The sequence below is a fragment of the Herpailurus yagouaroundi genome, unplaced genomic scaffold (assembly GCF_014898765.1).
Source record: "Herpailurus yagouaroundi ecotype Mexico unplaced genomic scaffold, PumYag 185, whole genome shotgun sequence".
Classification (NCBI taxonomy): Eukaryota; Metazoa; Chordata; class Mammalia; order Carnivora; family Felidae; genus Herpailurus; species Herpailurus yagouaroundi.
In genome coordinates, this window is record NW_024412416.1 from 9846854 (window position 1) to 9867971 (window position 21118).

The 21118-nt window shown below is 44.2% G+C and overlaps 1 protein-coding gene across 11 annotated transcripts in view; it reads right to left on the reverse strand.

The window, feature by feature from the left end:
* The window catches only part of AKAP13 (A-kinase anchoring protein 13), a 333617-nt gene that overhangs the window by 98290 nt on the left and 214209 nt on the right, over positions 1-21118 (reverse strand). For 10 of the 11 annotated variants that reach the window (XM_040493732.1, XM_040493734.1, XM_040493731.1 and 7 more), the window contains one exon: positions 2602-2677. In XM_040493732.1, coding sequence (XP_040349666.1) covers positions 2602-2677 — 76 coding nt within the window. Of the gene's footprint in view, positions 1-2601; positions 2678-18707; positions 19516-21118 lie in introns of those variants that run through there. The other variant, XM_040493736.1, reaches the window with a different exon arrangement.

The following is a 21118-nucleotide window of genomic DNA, read 5'->3' on the forward strand; positions in this document are numbered from 1 at the left end:
ATATCCAGATTCGGCCCTGGTAGGAAGAGTTCACCCAGAAAATAAATCCGAGCCAGCACTACAAGGGAGCACAAATCGAGCTGGGATAAGACTCTGCTGTGTGATACAATCCTGACTGTTGAGTTGGGGGAGTGAGGTGGGGAAGGGTATGAAAACAAGGGATTAGGGGGAGAAAATGAACATAAGCCATTATGCAACCCCACAAACAGAGGGGGGCCCTAAAGGCAAAGCCAATCTACCCCCTGTGTTGTATGTCTTCTCACACGCCCTCTCCTAACGAATAACGTGGAGTAGTAACACGTGAAAGTATACGCAAGAACAATAAACACTGGCTGGTTTGAGGGTCACATCTATCTGCCTTAGAGCCAGGTCTGCTTACCTTTAGTACAAAAATCCCAGGCAAGAAGTCATTTAACCCCTTATGTCTCCACTGCCATACCAATCAAATGGGATGACTGTACCTCCCTCAAATAGCTGTAGTGACAGTTAGAAATAATTTATACAAATAGTAGCCACGACTCTGCCCCTCAGCACCCAGCAGGCCTGTGATAAACACACCTAATGAAGTTAAGGCTTCACTAACCCATACTGAGTGATGTAACAAGCATCCAGGACGGACATTACCTTGAGGTGAGCCAGTCGTATTTTATGACTCATACATAATTCTGCCTATAAACTTCTGTGTCCCGAGACATTAGCTTCTTTAAAAGCTAGCAAAACGTGTCATTTTTAAGATGCTCCCTACTCATGTGGGTTTAAAATTATATATAGGCAAACAAATTACAGTAGGGAAAGGGAGGAAAGCCTACCAGCAGCGCCCACTCGCATTTGCTGATAATCGTAATGCATTTGTATTTATTCGTAGTTAAATAAATTTGTATTTATCCAGAGTTGAAGAATATCCAAAGTGATTTTAAAACATATTATCCTCTTTGGTTTTTACACTATTGATCTCTTGAACTGTGTCTATAAAGTAAAGGAAATCTCTAAGATCCAAAGTACCCAGAATTCACCAAACAATTTACCTAAAATCAAAACCTCAGGTCTGAAGTTCCAAAGCACAATCCAGATCTCAGATTTTGCTACAGTGAGATTTAAAAAGACTCTAAGAAGTCAAGAAGTGTCTAAGAAGGCCAAGTGTGTTTGTGTGGTGGGGCGGGGGGCAGGGAGAGTCAATAAAATTCAAGATGATGTCCTGGGAAAAATGCTCAGGGGTTCAAAATTCATTTCTTTAAATGAATAAATTAAACTCTAGTGTGTGAAGAAACTCCTTGTGAACACTCAAGTTGTCAGACAGCCTCATTTAACCCTTCCACGGCAAAGAGCTCTGCTGTTTGGATGGTTGGGAGTAATGACACTTCTGGAAAATGCCCACAACAGCCCAAGATATGGTGAGTAGTGTACTTTTAAGTACAAGATTCTAGGGGGGCTGGGCGAGGGAAGTGTCAGCTAAGTCTGTGAATAGGGTCAATCTTGTAACAGGCAGGGACTCTGAACACGACCATCTGAGACAAAACTGGAGAAAAAACACTTTTCGTATTTGTCTCCAACATTTCCTTTGGAGTGAAGTCAGAGCTGAGAATCCGGAGGAAAACTCTTGGGAGACCTAGGATGTGGACAGTGTGCCTTTCAATTTAGTACTATGCGAGACACCCCCAGCTAAACTGTTTCTACAAAGACCAGTCGATGGGGACTCGGTAAGTTTTACAGCAGGTCAGTAAAACTTGTGAAAGTAAACAAAGGTGCTGTTGACTCAGGTCGACTCAGGAGACCAAATGACGTTCATGTGGCAGCTCTGCAACAGGCACAGGGACTGACGTAGAGGCGCCACGTCCTTCAACACCACCCACTGAGGAAAGCTAGCAGTGCTGTACAGATGGGAGACCACAGGGAGCACAGACACTGGGCAACATTCCTCTCTTCACTGTGAATTAGTGGCTACACTGGGTAGAAGGTGGGGCCTCCTACCACAAGCCACGTGCTGTGTCACGAACAAGCCAGGTGTCGGCAGCTGACCCTCACCTGCTGTGACTGATACCTCAACTGCCGACGGTACTTCCAAAGCTGATGGTTCTCGACCCTGGCTGCGCAGTGGACTCGCCAAGGGAGCTTTCAAAGCTTCTGAGGCCCGGCTCACACCCCAGGCCCAACTAAATCAGGACGTCTGGGAGCGGGACCCGGGCAGCAGTGTATTCCTAAAGCCCCCCAGAGAATTTCAATGCGCAGCTAAAACTGAGGGCTCTCCAGTTTAGTTCTTAATAAGTATTTACAGCTGTTATCGGATTGAGAAACCACAATCATATGTACGCACACAGCAGAGACGCCTTCACAGAATCAGTAAGTCATAAAGCCACACGTGAAGACTTACCACTAAAACGAAACTTAAGTAATTACATGACACTACTCATTCTCAGGGGGGCCAAAAACGCCTATGAACCCAAACTGCTCTTACCCCCTTCTTCTGACTTACTGTATGGCCTGGTCAGGAAAGACAGACCTCCAAAAACGCTCTGGTAATTAGAGGGGGGCTCCAGAGCCAGGAAATGGACGTTTTTAGATACAGTTATTCACGCAACTGGAAGCTGGAAAACCCCGGCTCACCTGGGCTCTGTGTGGGAGCCAAGAGAGACGCTGCATCAGGGCACGGCTGTATTGTACACCAGCTTTCCCGGTTTATCTGAAGGAAAGAGAAACAGATCGACGTTCAGATAGTGAAGCAATGTGGGATGATGTGATGGCTGCTGCAAACATATCTACTGTACCAACCAACACTCCTACTTTTTTCTTTAATACTTTATGATACAGTAGGTAAAATTATAGGAAGGAAAAAAAACCCCTTTCACAACACAATCAAGGCATGCCCTACTCCACTAAGGCTCTAAGGAGACCGTCAGTAAAAGCAACAGGAAAAAGACACACAAGGAGGAAGGACTGGTGCCGGCCGAGGGTGAAATAATATAAGAATAATACATTTAATATGTAACACAGTGATAATGATGAGTAACACGAAATGCATCGCAGATTACAATACATATTTGATCTCTTCATTTACAAGTTAAAAACACAAAAATAACTTCTGTTTCTTCAAGATTTACTATCCACTGGGTATCAGGTTAGGATTCTATGTACATTATCTAAATCCCCACAAGAGCTGCGAGAAGTCTGTATTATCTGTACCCAAAGAGTAACTAGGCTCAGCGGAGTTGCTGAGATCATTATGACAGCACTGGCGATGGAATACAAGTCTACATGACTCTAAAGCATTTTAAGAAGAGAAGACTCCCTTAAAATATTTTTTTTAAAAAAACTTAGCCTTTACAACGCTCAGCCATCTTATTAACATCATAACCATCTACTTTCATTACATTTGAGATAGTATGAAGTTACCGTGACAGATTTCAAAAGTCGTCTCCCCCGTAACTGATAAAAGAAACAAAGATACAGAAAACTTGAAAAACGTTACCAAGCAGTTTGAGCTAACCAACAAATGCAGAGCAATTCACCCAAAGGCAGCAGGACTCACATCTCAAGTACACACGGAATGTTCACCACAACAGACCATATTCAGTGGCATAAGAGAAATCTCAAATTGAAGATTAAAATCATACTACATATGCGCTCTGTCCACAAGAGTATCAAATCAGAAACCAAAATGAGAAGTTACCTGGAAAAACCGCAAAGATTTAAAAAACAAAACAAGACAAAAACACACAAAAAAAACTGTTAAAAAATCCATGAATCAAAGAAGAGATCTTTAGGAATTATTATATATTAAATATTAGAAAACATCTCCAACTGAAAAATTCAAACATCACATATAAAAATTTGTGAGATACAGCTAACACAGGATTTAGAGCAAAATTTATAACATTAAGTGCCTATATTAGAAAAGAGAGGTCTCAAATCAAAGATCTAAGCTTCTAAGAAACTAGAAAAACAGGTCTCAATGAAATGGAAAACAAAAAATAAAGTCAATGAAACCATAACCTGGTTCCCTATATCAGTAAAGCTCTAGCTAGACTGACCAAGACCAAAAGTCACAAACTGCCAGTATCAGGAATTAAAGAAGTCACAATCACAGTTCCAACAGATACCGAAAGGATAACAAAGGGATATTATGCACAACATTACTGTAACAGATTCACAAGTCAGATGAAATGGAAACATTTCATGGAGGGCACAAACTACCAAAATTCGCTCAAGAAGATAAAGATAATCTGAATACCCTTATTCTTTTAAAGACATTGAATTTAGTTAAAAACCTTCCTATAATGAAATCTTCAGGCCCAGATGGTTTCAGTGGTGAATGCCACCAAACACTGAAGGAAGAAATAATGCCAACTCTACACAAACTCTTCTACAAAATACAGGAGGCAGGAACTATATACAGCTTGTTTCTATGAGTCCAGCATCACACTGCCACCAAAACTAGACAAAGATATTATAAGAAAACGTACATCAGTATCCCTTAGGAACACAGATGCAAAATCCTGAACAAATATTAAGATACCGAATCCAGCAACGTAGAAAAAAGGTCAAGCTGTCATGGCCAAGTTCATCCCACGAAGGGATGAGAACAGTATCATCAAATATGCCACATGGGATAAGGCAGAAAGCTCCAGGACGTTCTGTCAAACCAACTGTTTGACCAACAAGAAACGCAAGGAATTAATACGCTTCTGCAAACCTAGATCTACATGAAACAAAACAGCAAATCATTTGCTCCTTTTGACTATCTCACCGTTAGGGAGAGGACAGGAGGCAGGGACCAGGGGCCATGCATGTTTTGGTTCCTGGTATGTTACAAACCCATGCCAAAAATTTCAGAGTGATCTGAATGGAAAGTGATCTTCTGCTGGTTCCCTGGGATTATGCAAAGTAGGCCCTTTAAAATGTAATTTGAGTGTGCCCAATAAGGAAGTAACCTCAAATTCAGTAACTTTAACAAACCCTACCCATACCTTTCAAAGAAATCAAACAGCAAATTTTCTTAAAAAAAAAAAAAAAATCATTCGGAGCAGGATTTCTTTACTGAAAACTACATCTCATTTGAAATGAGCCAAATTTCACCAGAGTGAAATGTTTCTCTGCTAACAGTAGAAACAAGAGTCCAGAACTACTATACTTCAGTAGAAAGCTACATTTTGAGGCTGAAAGAGAAAAAAAAAAATTGCTTTTCCTCCTTTTATTCCCCAAATAGGAAAACATTGCAGGAATACGGCACAAATTTGAATAATTAACAGAAGCAAAAAAGCTGAGAAGATCCTTTAAAGTAGTGAAGAATACGCTGCTCTGAATTGTCATGACATTGTGTTCTCCTTCTGTGACCTTCACTAACTTCAGCCGACATTTTAGGAGACTTTGCTAAAACTCTACATCTCAGAATATTTTTCATTGCCTTTTCAACTTCGTGGCCACTGAGTAAACTGGACATTCTTTGCCTTCAATATGTAAGGGACTGACTATACTTTTCATGTCCTTTTTTAGGTTTGCATGTTATAAAAAGTAAGTTAAACAATTTGTAAAATAACATAATATACATAAGCAGTTCATGATATAGTAATAGTATATAATATAAACAACATGTTTATTTAAAATCGTGTTTTAATAATAAAAATAAAATATTAAAATATTTATTTAAAATAATGTAATAAATACTGAAACAATGAAATTAAGACGAAATCAAATCTCTAACTGAATACACTAATTTCTGAAGTAACAGTGGTGAGAACATGTTAATGTTGGAAGAACATTCTTCATGGGTCTCTCCTATCTCTCCATGTCTTGTGAGCAAAGGCATTGATTGTCCTTTTGTTCTAAATTATCTTTTCAAAAATGTGTGTATCAAACAACTCTGGAAGATAGAGATATTGTTTGTTTCTGAAGCAAAGGGCAGGTCTGTCTACTGTCAGCATAACAAAGACAATGTCTCAGTCAAGGGCAAAGATCAGGCAGGCTCACTGCCCATTATAAGGACTGAAGTTTCCTAAGAGTGGGGTTTCTTGGCCGTGACATAGCATCCACCTGGGACCCCCTCTGGGCTGTCCCTGGGGAACTTGGGAAGCAAGAGGAACCAACAAGAAACTGATGCTCATGGTGCTTTTTGTGCAATGAGTAATAAACCCCTTTGCCTCTGACCCAGGAAGCCCTGTGACTTCAGGCAGCAGCCATGAAACTGTCAGACTAACTTGGGAGCTTGAGAGTAGGGTAAAATCTCAGACCTATCACAGTTTTGACAAGTAGTATATATTAGTTAGTATCAAAAACACTTAAACACAGGGACAGGCAGAAGTCTCTTGATATGATCACACCTATGTGGTGAAAAACCTTAATCTGATTCAGTTTTTTCATTGAATGATTATGCCTGAATGAACACAGAGAGACAATATTTATTTTAACTTTTCTGTTGTTTCCCAAATTTTTTTTACAAGTTACTTTTTGGTTTTTACAATTGATTCTGGAAAGCCTTCTATTTCGTAGTAACTTTAAGTTGACAGAAAAGTTACAAATATAGTCCAGAGTTCTCATGTACCCTCTCTCACCAGTATCTCCAATGTTAACATCCTATGAAACCCTGGTGCCTTCATCAACAGTAAGACACCAACATTGGTACATTACCATTAACTAAATCCTGGACTTGATTTGGATTCTATTTCTGTTTCCATTAACGTTCTTTTCTGTTCCAGGATCAAAACTAGGATACATACCACAGTGCACTGAGTGGGAGTGTGTGTGTGTGGGGGGTGGGGTGGGGTGGGGTGTAATTTGGCATTTTAACATCTCTACTGACGTGTAATTCATATACTCTAAAACTCACCCGTCTAAGCCTATGAATCAGTGGTTTAGGGTATTTGCAGACCTGCTGTAACCATCATCACTAAGTTTAGAATATTTTCATCATGCCAAGAAGACACCGTATCCATTAGTATTCAAACCCCACCCAGTTCTGGGCAATCATGAATCCACTTTCTGTCTCCATGGATTTGCCTACTCCGAACGCTTCACATAAATGGCATCATGCATTACGTGACCTTTTGTGACTGGCTTCCTTCACTTAGCAAAGTGTTTTCAAGGTTTTCCTATGTTGTAGCACCAGTACTTCATTCCTTTTACTACTAGATAATGTTCCACTGTGTGGGGATGCACTAATTCTATTCATTCATTCATTCATTCATTCATTCTTCAACTGACGGGCATTTGGGTTGTTTTCACTCTCTGGCTGTTTGGAATAATGCTGCTATGAAAATCCTCATAAAAGTTTTTGTTTGCACGTGTTTTCATTTCTCCTGGGTTTATACCTAATGAGTGAAACTGCTGGGTCACATGATAACCTTTATATTAGACATTCTTGGGAACTGCCAGACTTTTCCAAAGTGGCTGCATCATGTGATGTCCCTGCCAGCAACGCACGGCTGTTTTCTTTCTCCTCATCCGTGCCCACGCTGGTTAGGATTCTTGCCCATCTGATTGCAGCCATCCTAGCAGGTGAGAAGTAGTGTCTCATGGGAGCATTTGTTTTTTAAATGGAAAATGTATTTTAATCTGTTGGTTACTTTCTAGGAACGGAAGACAGTCTGAAGATGGAATGCTCTTCACCCTCAGGTTTGTCTCCCTCCTTATTTAAAGCAAAAAAAAAAAAAAAAGTATTTAAATACCTTCTATGTATCAAATTCTACGCGAAGCCTTAAAAGCAGAAGTAGTAAAGAGCGTGTCCTGAAAGGACTGTCTCTATGAGAGAGAGACATGAAAATGTTCACTTCCTAAGCTCCTCGCACACAGCAGGTATTAAATGTGTGCTGTCACTAGCAGGAATGAGAGCCCAAGTGAGCAGACCACTGGAAGGAGGAGCCGTATTTTACGTGCTGCATGCATTTCTGACTAGGTCACAAATGACACAAGCAGAGACATGGGGCCAGAGCAACGATATTCTGCCATTCTTCCGCTCCACACAAGGCATTGCACAACAGAGTGGGGAAGTCAGAGACTGCCACACCCTGGTAGAAGCAGAAGAATTCAGGGAGCCTAGTTTCACAGGAGTTAAGGAAGCAGAGGGCAGAAAACAGAAGGTAGGTCCGTGGTGCCAACCACTGCAGAGAAGTCAAAACAGATTAAAAAAAAAAAAAAAAAAAGAAGTTACTGGACTGGGTAACTGTGAGGTTTCTCGTGACTCTGCAAAGAGCAGGTTTTCACAGGACAGGTGAGATCAGAATGAAAGCTGTGAAACATGTGTTTATCTCTCTAGATTCAGAGCACTTTACAGTTTATAAAATAACTGTCAGCTAGACATGACCTTTCTCCTGCCGCACAACAAGGCACGATGCCATTTGGGAGAGGAGGCCACACACTCGGTGAGGCTAGATTTGGGGAGAGTATCTTTGCGTGTGGACTGCACTGTTACTGGTGACTGCATCTGCTCCAGAGACCAAGCTTCTTGAGAATAGAAACACACCTTTAATCCCTGGGGAGGGAAGTGCCAAGAAGCAAGGGCATGGTTCGTGGGGATGCTTAATGAATAATCTTTGAGTTCATTATCCTCCATGATTTTACAGAGAACAGAGAGGAGAGCCTTCAGGATTCTCACTCCGCCTGCCTTTACCAGATCCGTAAACAAACACCAGTGAGGCCAAAGGAGGTGAAGTGACTCCACCCAGTGAGTTCAGTATTTAGAAGCCGGGAGGGCGTTCTCCCTACTTCCATCCAGCTCCCTTTCCCCGAGTCCATGGGTACCGCTTGTTACTTTTTTCTTTGCCTTGGAACTCAACAACTGTTTAAACAAGTTTTAATAACAATACTAAACTGGAAAAGATCTGGCCAAGTGCATTTCAGATCCCTGGAGAAGATTAGCTGGAAAACAGTCACTGTTTATTTTAGGCAAATATATTTAGAAAATAAAAGTATTACCAAAAAGAAACAACGCATGGGACAGTGGGTGCCAAGAGTTTGAAATTCAGGATGCTGTAATTGAGAGAAATGTTCTCTGTGTCGGGGGGGAGGGGGAGGACTCTGCATAGGCCTAGGCGCCTGTGTCCGTCACTGACTGTTAATGGGGGCTCTGCCTAGGCGCCTGTGTCCATCACTGACCGTTAATGGGGGCTCTGCCTAGGCCTAGGCGCCTGTGGCCGTCACTGACAGTTAATGAAGAGCATTAACTGGTGGTGCTGATAAGGTGCACCACCTCCATGGACACAGGACACTTAGGAGAATCTGGCTATGATGCAGTTTCAGCCAGTTCCCTCTTCTGAATTCAGATTCATTTATAAACATTTAAAAGTAAAATCTAGGGGCGCCTGGGTGGCGCAGTCGGATAAGCGTCCGACTTCAGCCAGATCTCGCGGTCCGTGAGTTCGAGCCCTGCGTCAGGCTCTGGGCTGATGGCTCAGAGCCTGGAGCCTGTTTCCGATTCTGTGTCTCCTTCTCTCTCTGCCCCTCCCCCGTTCATGGTCTGTCTCTCTCTGTCCCCAAAAAAATAAATAAACGTTGAAAAAAAATATAAAAAAAAAAAAAAAGTAAAATCTATATTGAAAAATAGTAAGGTTTCAAGTGAATCAAGACTTTTTCACCAGGGCAGGATGAAAAAAAATATTAAAAAAAAAAAAAGTAAAATCTATATTGAAAAATAGTAAGGTTTCAAGTGAATCAAGACTTTTTCACCAGGGCAGGATGGGGAATTCTAGCATAAAAAGGCTTCCTCGAGCTCTCTTGCTGTCAGCTACACGCGGATCCATCCCTGGTCAACATGTTGGGGACCTCCCCGCCCCCCCCATTAGGCAAGAAACAGTGTTCAGGCACAGCTTAGGCAGACGGGTAGGACATGATCCTGTCTACATTTTGCATAGGACAGGACATCTCACAGTTGAAAAGTATGAGAAACTCTTTTTAAACAAAAATGCCATGGGTCACATTTGCATCCATGTCCCAGGATGGCAGATATGAGTACCTCCACCAACTGCGGACCACAGGTCAGGAAACACGGTTTAGTTAATGAAATACAAGGGGACACAAGTCCCAGAAACCCACAGAGGTTAAGGAGGAAGCCCCTAGAATAACAAAAGATAATTTCTGGTTCGGATATGTGAGAAACACTTAACAGAGGTGGTGGTATATGAGGTGGGCCTTCTAAGGCGAGCACAGTATTCTCAGGAGAGAGAGAGAGGAGGAGAGGCAGGGAGTTCCAGCCATGTGGAAAAAACAGATGAGCCAAGTAGTCAGGACACTTCAGAGCTGGAGTTCATTGCCTTCTACGGCACAGACTCCTTCCGAACCTGAGGGAAGCCATGAACCCTCACCAGAAACATGCATGTGTGTGTCCAGTCATTGGTTCTGGAGAATATCCTTGGAACCCAGCATGCAGACCTTTTCCTGAGACATGTCTGAGAAGCACAGAAAGCCCAAAGGTTCCCGGAAGTATAAACTGAGGAAAGGTGAACAGGAGATAGGGCCATAGTGAACCAGGCTTTGTTCTCGAGCAAGGGCGGACCCTCCCCCCAACGACATCAGCAGGGGAGGCAGAGCGGTACCGTGCCAGGAACATAGCTCTCGAAGAACATGGAGAAAATGGGGTGGTAGGAGGAGCCTGTGGCCTAGCCTAGCGGCAGTGTGCACCCGGACTGGGAAGACGCCCTCTGGAGACAGAAGCAGAGGAGCAAAAAGCTGGCATGGAGGGCAGAATCCACAGAAATAAGACAGAGGGCCCCAAACCCATCATTTAACCAGCGGGAAATCCAGCGGGCAGGAAGATGCTGCTGCCTGTTCTATTTGGCTGTGCTGAGTCTAAGGTGTTCAGACGCCTTTCAAATAGTTGAAGAAGTTTAGGGATCTCGAGAGAAAGGCTGGATGCTGGCTTCATTTGCCACTGAGGTAACAGGTGAGAAGATGTGCACGAGGGCCAAGGCCCAACACGCAGAGAGGAGACACTCCGAAGGCAGCGTTCCTTCATGTGGGACGACACACATGTGTGCACGGAGCAGCTTGGAAAGCTGCTACTTCTGAACTCTTACAAACATCACCAGCACAAAAGTGAGTGTGCACCAGGGAAATGCACGTAAGTCAAAACCATGATGAGACGCTACGTCGCTCCCGTTAGGATGGCTATTGTCACCTCTTCGCCCCCAAGGAGCCACTGAGAAAATAACAAGTGTGGGTGTGGGTGCAGGGAAACTGGAACCCTGGGCGCTGCTGGTGGCAATGTCAAATGCAGCAGTCACTGTGCAACAGTGTGGTGGTTCTTCCAAAAATTCAACAGAGAATTGCTATACAATCCAGCAATTCCACCTCTGGGTATATGCTGAAAAGAATCGAAAGCAGGGACGCAGACAGATATTTGTACGCCTGTGTCCGCAGCAGCATTACTCACGACAGACAAAAGGTGGAAACAACGAATGTCCATCCGCAGATGAATGCATACATGTGACCTACACACGTCATGGAACACCACCACCCAGCCTTCAAAAGCAAGGGAACCCCGACACGCTACAGCATGGATGAACCCTGAAGACAGTACGCTCAGTGAGATAAACCAGTCAGAAAAGGACAAACACTGTGATTCCATGTCTATGAGGTAACCAGGGTCATTGAACTCACAGACAAAAAAATAGAATGGTGGTTTCCAGGGGCTGGCAGGGAGGGAGAAACATGGAATTATTGGTGAATGGGTAGAGAGTTTGTTTGCAAAGACGAGAAAGTTCTGGAGATGGCTGGCGGGAACGGGTGCACAACAACGTGACAGGCCACCAAACTAACTGCGCACCTAAACGTGGCAGATTTTATGTTACGTGTGGCCTCCCAATGATAAAACAAAATGACTGTGCAGCCAGCAACAGAGAAAAGTGGTCAAAGGGGCCCACACAGTGAGGGGCAGAGCTGGAACTCTGGGTCAGATACTACCAATCATGGTCAATGCCACTAACCAGAGGGCAAACTCCATGCGCACCGAGTGTGGAAAGAATGCCAAAACATGTCTCAGCATTTTCTACCACGTCGTATTCAGTGACAGCAGCACCCAGCATACCGTCTTCTTGTGTGAAACACATGGCGTTTACTACAGAGATCAACCGCTTAGGAGATATAAACCAGATTACAAAACATCTCCTCCTCCTCCTGCTGGGTTTCAGAATCTGATGTCACAGATAAATCTGCCCTAGTCTCAGTTCTGTTCTTCAACAACTCTGCCTCTTTCTCACTTACACCAACAGCCAACTTAAAGGCCACACCACGTGGCTACATGAAACATTTTCAGAGTGCTTCCTACAGGCCTTCAGGTGGACCTTCAGATACATCACCAAGCCCTGACTACAAACACGGTAACACACCTGTTCTCCTGTTAGTCTCTTTTCCAAGAGGTGACCTCTAAGATGGAGATTTTCACATAAACAGATACGTTGGTTCTCTGTACTATTAACACTCTTCTTAGCCAGCTTGGAGACTAGGCTTGGCGAGATTCTGATTGTTAGAAGAATTAGGAGACAGAAAAGGAAGAAACAACAGTGTTGAGACTACTAATAATTTGAGTTTTAAGAGAAAAACAAAGATGATTATGAGTCCCTCTCTCCAGATTTTGCCCTATGGCATCTTTGAGCTCGTATGAGCAAAATACAGGATTGGCAACTGCCCGAATGGGTAGGAGAGGGGAGTTCAAGATCATTCAGAAATTGTGTTTGGCTGGAAATAAGGGAAACAGAAACTCTACCATTAAATATTCATGTTTTTGGAGGAATTAGTTACCAAAAAGCCACTTTCTGGCTCTGACTCCATTTATGATTCTTTAGCTAAAGAACAAACTTAGGCCTTTGTCCATAGCACCTCCATAATACGTAGGATCATGGACGCTATGGGTGTTCAACATCCAAAGTTCTGGTGAGCTACTGTGCATATGGAGCACGGGAAAATGAAGTTCAGAAGGAATGTCAGACCCATCTGGGTAAGTTTTTGTTCCTGCCACGAAGCCTGGGACTCCTCGTGATTATCTAAACTGCACCCACGTTGTGTTCCCATCAGTCTGAAAATAGAGCTGTACATATTTCCAGCAGACAGGGAACTGCCTTTTGTTTCTGGCAGTGTTTCTCCTACTGTTTATATCTGAACATCCTAATAACGCAGCTTATGGTTACACCCAGCCTTCCCAGCCACTGCTCCTATTGACTTCCTTTTCAACTGTCTCAGGAGACCCAGCCAGAGAGACGAGGCTGAACAAAAGGAAGCAAAAACCCACCATCCGGACATGGAAGCCAACGCTTGAGTCAAAATCTTTCCAGGAATTAGACTGCAACGGAGCAGATAGACGTAATTGTCCTCAGTCCTCAGCCTCCCCACATCTTCGTTGAGGCAGCCGTGGAAGTGTCTTAGAGAAAACAAACTTCCAAAGGATGTGTATTTCTCTGGAAAATGGCACTAGAGTTAAAGTCCAAGTACTCCTTCTGAGCTTTACCTAACGAGCTCATGTGGCCTGCCCAAACATCACAGGGACGGGGGGGTGTCCTCCTCCACAAATATTTTCACTCAGTGCACACAAACCACGGTTGCAAATCTTTTAAGCGTTCACCTGACACTCTTAATTACTAGCTACAAAGTCTGCTCTCAAAAAAGCATCAATAACATGAAGAGTCCTGTTATTACTAAGTAGACAATATCTTCCCAGGTACCCAAAGTTATAAAAATTGGTAAAACAGAAACAGCTCTTAGACTAAAATCAGTTCTTATTAGCAGTCATTCCAGGAGTCTGACGCTCTTCTCTTTGGCATGATAGTTTTGCGTAAGTTTCAGATATGTAGTGTCCTCTTGTGTTAACACTGGTCTTAGGAATGCGCACCGTGAATTAGCTACAGAACTACGTTAGGTGAAAATTTCTATCTTTCACCAACTTGTGAGTTCCATACGAGCTTTCTGAAGGATGCTGACAAAAATGGGCACGTTGCTACCAGAGGGTTTCTGCCAACAATAAAATTCTTCCATATCCCATTCTGAGCATGTGATTCATGGTTACCAACCACTTATCATAAGAGCCAGAAGATACACACATTGAGAGGAAGTAGTCAAGGGAATATCAAATGGCGAGGAAGAGCAATGTGTATGTGTGTACTGGGCTGGGGGGCGGAGGTGAAAGTGACTAAGGAACACTATTAACTTACGCACCTTACTATTTAGCAGAGAATTCAGAAAGGAGGTAAGATTCCAGGGATGTTGGAGGCTGATGGTGGGAAGCAAGAGCTGACCTGAGGACAAAGACCAATGTATGCAGCTTTAGGGAAATCTTAAGGGAAGGCCTTGACACAGAAGAGCTACGATGAAACCAACTATATAAAACTGAAGAAGCCAACAGACAGAGTGCAGGGTAAGACAAAGCATGGGGACCTCACCCAGGATGAGAATTTGGAAGCTAACCTAGCGACTTACCACGATGTCAGCAGGAGGGGCTGGAGTTGTAACTGTGCAATTTCACAGCAGCAGGCTCACAAGCTACGTTTTGTATTTACGGTCATACCTCCATGTTCTTATGTCAACCTTTCAGTACATTAACCAAAGCTTACGTTGTGGGATGCGTAGGAATCCTTACTTACAAATCTTAGAAGATGGATTCATTCAATGAACAAACTTATTGAGCATCTAAAAAAATTTTTTTTAATGTTTATTTATTTTTGAAGGAGAGAGAGACCGAGTGTGAGTGGGGGAGGGGCTGAGAGAGAGGGAGACACAGAATCCAAAGCAGGTTCCAGGCTCTGAGCTGTCAGCACAGAGCCTGACACGGGGCTCAAATCCACAAACCGTGAGATCATGACCTGGGCTGAAGTTGGACTTATTGAGCATTTAATACGAATTAGCAACACTGTTCTGAGCGCTTAGATATAGTGAGCAGATGAAAAAACTGCAAACGCATTTGTATAAAAGAGCAAATTTCTATAGATAAAAGTGGAGTGAGAACATATGCATGATCACTTGAGAACTGAAGTGGCATATACACCCAAATATAATAATTTTTTTAAAAACACCGATTAAAAATACTGAAGCTCAGGGAGCCTGGGTGGCTCAGTTGGTTGAGCATCCGACTTCAGCTCAGGTCATGATCTCAGGGTTTGTGGGTTCGAGCCCTGCATCTGGCTTATGCTGACAGCTCAGAGCCTGGAGTCTGCTTTGGATTGATTCTGTGTCTCCCTCTCTCTCTCTCTCTCTGTCCCTTCCTTGTTTCGTGCTCTGTCTCTGTCTCTCAAAAATGAATAAACACTAAAAAAAAAAAAAAAAAAAATACTGAAGCTCAAAATATAATTGGAGAATACTTCTAAATGACAAAAAAAAAAAAAAAAAAAGAATTGTGGAAAAAAATCTGCTACAGATTGTGCAAGAGAATTAATTAATAGAGGGTCATGACACTGCCCTCAGTGCTAGGAAGGCATTCCTGCTCTGGGAAAGAAACAATTGAGATAGCTTCTAGGACAATATCTAAGATAGAAAAAAATACATCCATATTTATAAATGAAAACTGATTCACGTATTTGTGTAACAAAAGGAACTGGCTGACTGGAGGAGGAGGTCTCGGATAGCAAGAAAAAGCATCAGCCTTGACGATCAGATCCAGGATTGCATCCCATCACCTATCACACATGCACTGTGAGACCTTCAGAGAACTATGGACCATCCCCACCTGCTTTTCCATATGCAAAATCAGACAAACACTAGGAATGTAAAAACTAAATGCCTGGATCTCCTCCTATCCATCCACCTCTTCCCAGTGCAGACCACAAAACCAAGTTACCATGCCTGGGCTGCCATAATGGCAGCCTAACTCATTCCCACACTGACAGAGGGATCTCTTCAAAACATAGTTTGAGAAGTGACCTATCCAAACAAAGCCAACTCCTCCTCCTCATGGCTGTCAAGGCCCTGCTTTCCTAAGGTCCCACTTATGACTCTTCTGATACCTCTCTTCTGCTTGTTCAGGGCTCCCCACGCACTGGCCCTGCCAATTCTTTCCTGAAGGCCTCAGGGCTTTTGCATCTACTGTTCATTCTTTCTGGGAACACCTTCCCTTTGCATAGCCAGTATCTTTCTATCCTCTGGAGATCAGTTTTTTAAAGTTAGAAAAAATATTTTTAATGTTTATTTTTGAGAGGGAGGGAGACACAGAATCCGAAGCAGGCTCCAGGCTCTGAGCTGTCAGCACAGAGTCCGATGTGGGGCTCGAACTCACGAATAGCGAGATCATGACCTGAGCCAAAGTCAGATGCTTAACTGACTAAGGCACCGAGGCGCCCCTGGAGATCAGTTTTTTAAATGTCAGCACCTCAGAAACATCTTCTATTGAAAATAGGCCTTTATAGTCTGCTGCTTATTCCTGTCAAATCACTTATAATTTGTACTTTTTTCTCTATGTATCGCCTGTCTTGAAGCAATATGAGGATTTTAAAGAACTGTGTGGCCCTTGGACTTAGGGCTGCTGCTGGCACTGAACAGGTCATTAACAGCTCTCAACGATGTCACCTTTGTCTGTTTCCAAAGCAAAGAGATTAACACACAACTTAGCCATCTTATTTTAAACACACTAGTTTTAGGACTCCTAGTGTTTACCTATTTGTAATAAATGCCTATTTTCTGAGAAGTGATGTCTTCTCCACTAAAACTCTTTCATTGTATAGTTGGCAGCATGGTAAGAAAAAAAAAAACAAACGAATGCAAACAGATTCATCTAAAAAAACTAATTATGTCCTTTATTATCTGTGGCCTTGTGGAAAAAAAAAAAAATCACATCTTTGTCAGTCAAGTACTTCATATTCCTCACCGTGGCTCGAGAGCACCCTTAAGCTCTTCACCTGAATGGTGGGGGGTGGGGGGGAGTGGGGGGGGGGAGACAGTGGCTGTCTGAGCAGTTAAGTCTCACGTGAAATAATGTACGTGGAAATGTTTTGTTACAGCATCTCTGAGGCCAACAAACTTTCATGCCCAGCCAGAGCATACAGTACTACACATTTTAGCCTTATTTTAAATGCACGATATTCTCTGTGGTGCCTACACTGAGATTTTCTAGGCTCCCTCCCTCTTTCCCTACTTTCTTTTCCCCCCAGACAGGTAAAATCAAGAGTCAAGCATACAAAGGTCCTAAAAACTGGGCTCTCGTAAATATATGAGGACAAAAATCTTAAACCACCACGGTGCTTTCATAGAGGTAATCACAGTTCGGAGAAACTAAAATTAACAGTATCTTGGAACCAGTTCAAAATGCCAACTTACCAACAGTGCTCAGTCTAGGCCGAGCAGGTCAGACAGCTACCTGACGGCAATTAGGAGGGACGGCGACACCACTCTAGCACAAATCACAACTCCTACCACTCTACCACAAGTCACAACTCCTACCTGGCCCCTTGTCCAGCCATGGTACCCATGGGCTTCGGGGTCTAGCCTTCTAAACCTTCTAGCCTTCTCCTCGGCCTCAATGGACCAGTGGAAAAATATTACGAAGTCTCAAGTCATAAACTGAATTGATAAATCGGTAACGTAGTTCCCAAATGTCCTTGACCAGGGAAATAACACCATGCCTGTGCTCCGCTAGCTTATAGGGCCACAAGTTCAGGTACTGAGTGAGGCTCTTCTGGCATCTGTGAAGCAGTGTGGCTAGCTTCCAGTTTCCCCTGCCTTTGCCAGAAAACTGCTAAACCTCCAAAAAGTGCTCCTTGAGTCGTCCGACATTCCCAGACTCCCATCTTATGGCTGGAGGAGTCCTTACTAATTTTAGAGGCAAGGATGCCTTCTGTGAGCAATTAGCTCTGCAGAGTCTCCACCCCCATCCTGCTCTGACACCCAACATCACTGACACCGAGAAAACAAATACAGCTGTCAAGAAAGTCAGTAAAAAAAAAAAAAAAAGGCAGTCAAACCAAGCCAGAAGCACTACTCTGCAACTGCAATAAATAGGCTGGAGACCCTTGCAAAGGAAATAAATGTCTATCTCGCCCCTAAAGAGTTGCGAGAGACAGTAGACTAACAGTTAAGAGAGACTCAGAGAGCGAGAAAGAGAGAGACAGAGAGACAGAGAGAGAGAGATACACACACTAAGAAGCAGAAAAGGAGACCAACAGAGAGTGATATCAGACAGATGGGGCTGGAGCAGGGGAAGGTGAGGAGATGGGGATCACAGGGACAGAGACGGACACAGAGAGATCTCAGGGAAGAGCAGCTCTGAAGGTGAATTTCTTCCTCTCTGGTTTTCAAGAATACGAGGTTCTGCTCAGCTTAAGAATGCATTTTAGGGGCGCCTGGGTGGCGCAATCGGTTGAGCGTCCGACTTCAGCCAGGTCACGATCTCGCGGTCCGTGAGTTCGAGCCCCGTGTCGGGCTCTGGGCTGATGGCTCAGAGCCTGGAGCCTGTTTCCGATGCTGTGTCTCCCTCTCTCTCTGCCCCTCCCCCGTTCATGCTCTGTCTCTCTCTGTCCCAAAAAATAAATAAACGTTGAAAAAAAAAAATTAAAAAAAAAAAAAAAAGAATGCATTTTAAAGCAAGCAAAATGACATTTCCAAAGTAAGTGGTTCAATGATGATTCTTAAGCCCCTCCCAGTATCTGTCTCTTAAGAACCTTAAAATCAGCAGCCTCACTCCTCCACCCCCTACTTTCCCCACAACCTTCTCAGCCTTTCTCCCAGTACAGGGAGGCTAGGGACTCAGCTACTGGGTTCACAGAGATGAAGGGGCCTGAGAGCTCTGGAACATCTGCAGTGTGGCCCCTTACCTTCAGCAGCACCACGTCCACAGTCCTGTCCACCTTGGAGATGTCACACAGGCTGTAGCGCCTCTTGTGCCGTTCATACATTTTTGTCCAAATGCAGAGGAGAGGAAACAAAATGTAGCAGACGTACCCACTGCTAACCTGGGGGACCAGTGCACTCCCCCAAGTCCAGAGTTCCAGATTTCTCACGCTGAGCTGGAGATCTGTGCCTTCCAGACTCCTCTCTCTACAAAACCCTCAAAGGGTCAAAAAATGATTAAAAAGAAACCAAGCAGAATCCAATTTCTTGAACTGACGGAGAACTTTCTGGCAACTTCAGAGAGCTGGGATGATAAATTTATAATTCATAATATAAACAACAGCCTCCTGATGCCGTGCTTTAGGCAGATCTTGAGTGAAAGACAAGCACACACCGTTCCCATCACTGGCGATCACTCCAGCAGGAAAATTAAGGATGAACCGGCTATGCATAATGGCTGACACACGTGGGGGAAAAACCCAAAGCAGGCAATAAAAATCCAGTATGTACTTTATCAGGAAAAGAGAAAGAGAGGAAAAGGTAAGACAACTCTACTTCAAAGGGATGCCATGAAAACATTCTCATTCTCTCGTTAACTTCTGTTAAGGTAAAAAAAAAAAAAAAAAAAGACAAGGAAAATCAATTTTTCCTTTATAGGGGAAAAAACAAAAACAAAAGTAGACGCTTGGAGATTCTGTTCAGAGTCGAGTCTTTAGTCCGCCTGTTGCTCACCGGGCAGTAGGGCTTGGTTCTGATTTCAGCTGAAGAATATCCACTGACAGCAGAGGAGAAGGAGAAGAGAAAGACCACTCCTCCTCTACTCCCTCCTCCCTTCTTGGGCGCTGGCCCTCCCCTACCCCAGCCCCCCTCTTTCCCTCACCCTCGGAACGTCACTACTTGCCCTTTCGGCTCCACAACCAGCAGCCTTGGAGGTTTGAAAACCTAATTGCAGTGGTGGGAACATGATTCATCCACAGACGAAGAAGAGAAAAACAAGGCTTCCTTTTCCAACCCACTTCCTGCTGCTCCTGTTCCCCCCCCTCCTCTCCCCCTCCTCCCCACACCGTCCCCTATGAAAACGGCTCTGTCAGGCATCGCACGGTGCACCTCGAACGCTCTGATGTCCAAGCCGGAACACGATGAAGGGGGGAGGCGGCCGTCCCAAACATCACGAGCGAGTACAACACACTCCTCTATTCCACGAACGACAGCAAATTCAAACTGCCCAAGGCGCGCACCGCAGCTCCCTGCCAGATGCAAACCAGTGATTTCATGTGAGAAAAATGTCAGCCGAGGATCTCGGGCTGTGCCTCTGGGATCCAAAGTGGCTACAAAAGTGGCTGACGGGGTTTAAAAAGCAAGAGTTCAGTCTTTTGCCTTTTTGCAGAGGGGATGAGGGTGGGGAGAACGTGAGTGATGGAAGGGGCCTTAAAGAGAATCAAGGAGAGAAGGAAGGAGCAGAGTGAACAGGTACCCGTGCCAATACTTCCTCTGCATGCGGCTGTCACTCCATCTGCCTATCTTCTTACTGAGCCACCCCCCCCCCCCCGCAACAACCGGGGTTGGGGGGACAGGCCTACACCAGAACTCGTCCTGACTTCAGACACTCTCTCCTTTGGTTGGTGAATGATCTGGGAGGGAAAAAAGAAGGAAGTGAAAGAAGCAAAAAGGGGGAAAAGAGTGGGGAAAAGCAAGAATAAGAAAATCTCCTTGTAAGAGCGTTAGGCTGCCACCCTTTTCCTCCAAGGGCCAGGGAAGTCGTGGCCAGACCTGGAGAGTGTGAGTGAGGGGGTGCAGATGCCACAAGAGAAAGGAAGAAAAGAGATTTAGCGCTTACGTTTCTGTCAGTATTGCAACCGGAGTTGGTGACAAGGTTTTTCAGGAGTTACAAAGGGGGTGTAGAAGGCTGATGAGTCACCACTTCCTCGGGCCAGGCGGTCTCGTTGCTAACCAGCCCAAAGGAGGGAAACGCAGCAAACTTCACGAGAAAGCCAGTGTTTTCCTCGCCTAGGACTGCACTGCAGTCCAGCTGTGACCGACCAGAGCCCAGGTCCCCACCCCTCACGGGGTCACCCAAGGCACGCAGGTGGATGGCCGCCTCTTCCCCACAGGCCCCCAGTGAGCCCGGAGTTCTGCGATGCTACCAAGAACAGTGAAACAGATGTTGCTTTTCATTAGAGAAGGATGGAGAACAGTAGAAACAGGATCAGCAGAGACAGCTTAAAAAGTTCCAACTAAAGTTCCTGCTCAGACTCACCCAAAGGGCTTTCTTTACAAATACTCGGAGACTCTGGTGCAGAGCACATATCGGAAGACCCTTCGGGCTGCCACGTGTGGGAAAGCTGCTAGTGTATCACCTTTTCTGTGGGAACTTTCATCAAGCTGTAACTCTGAA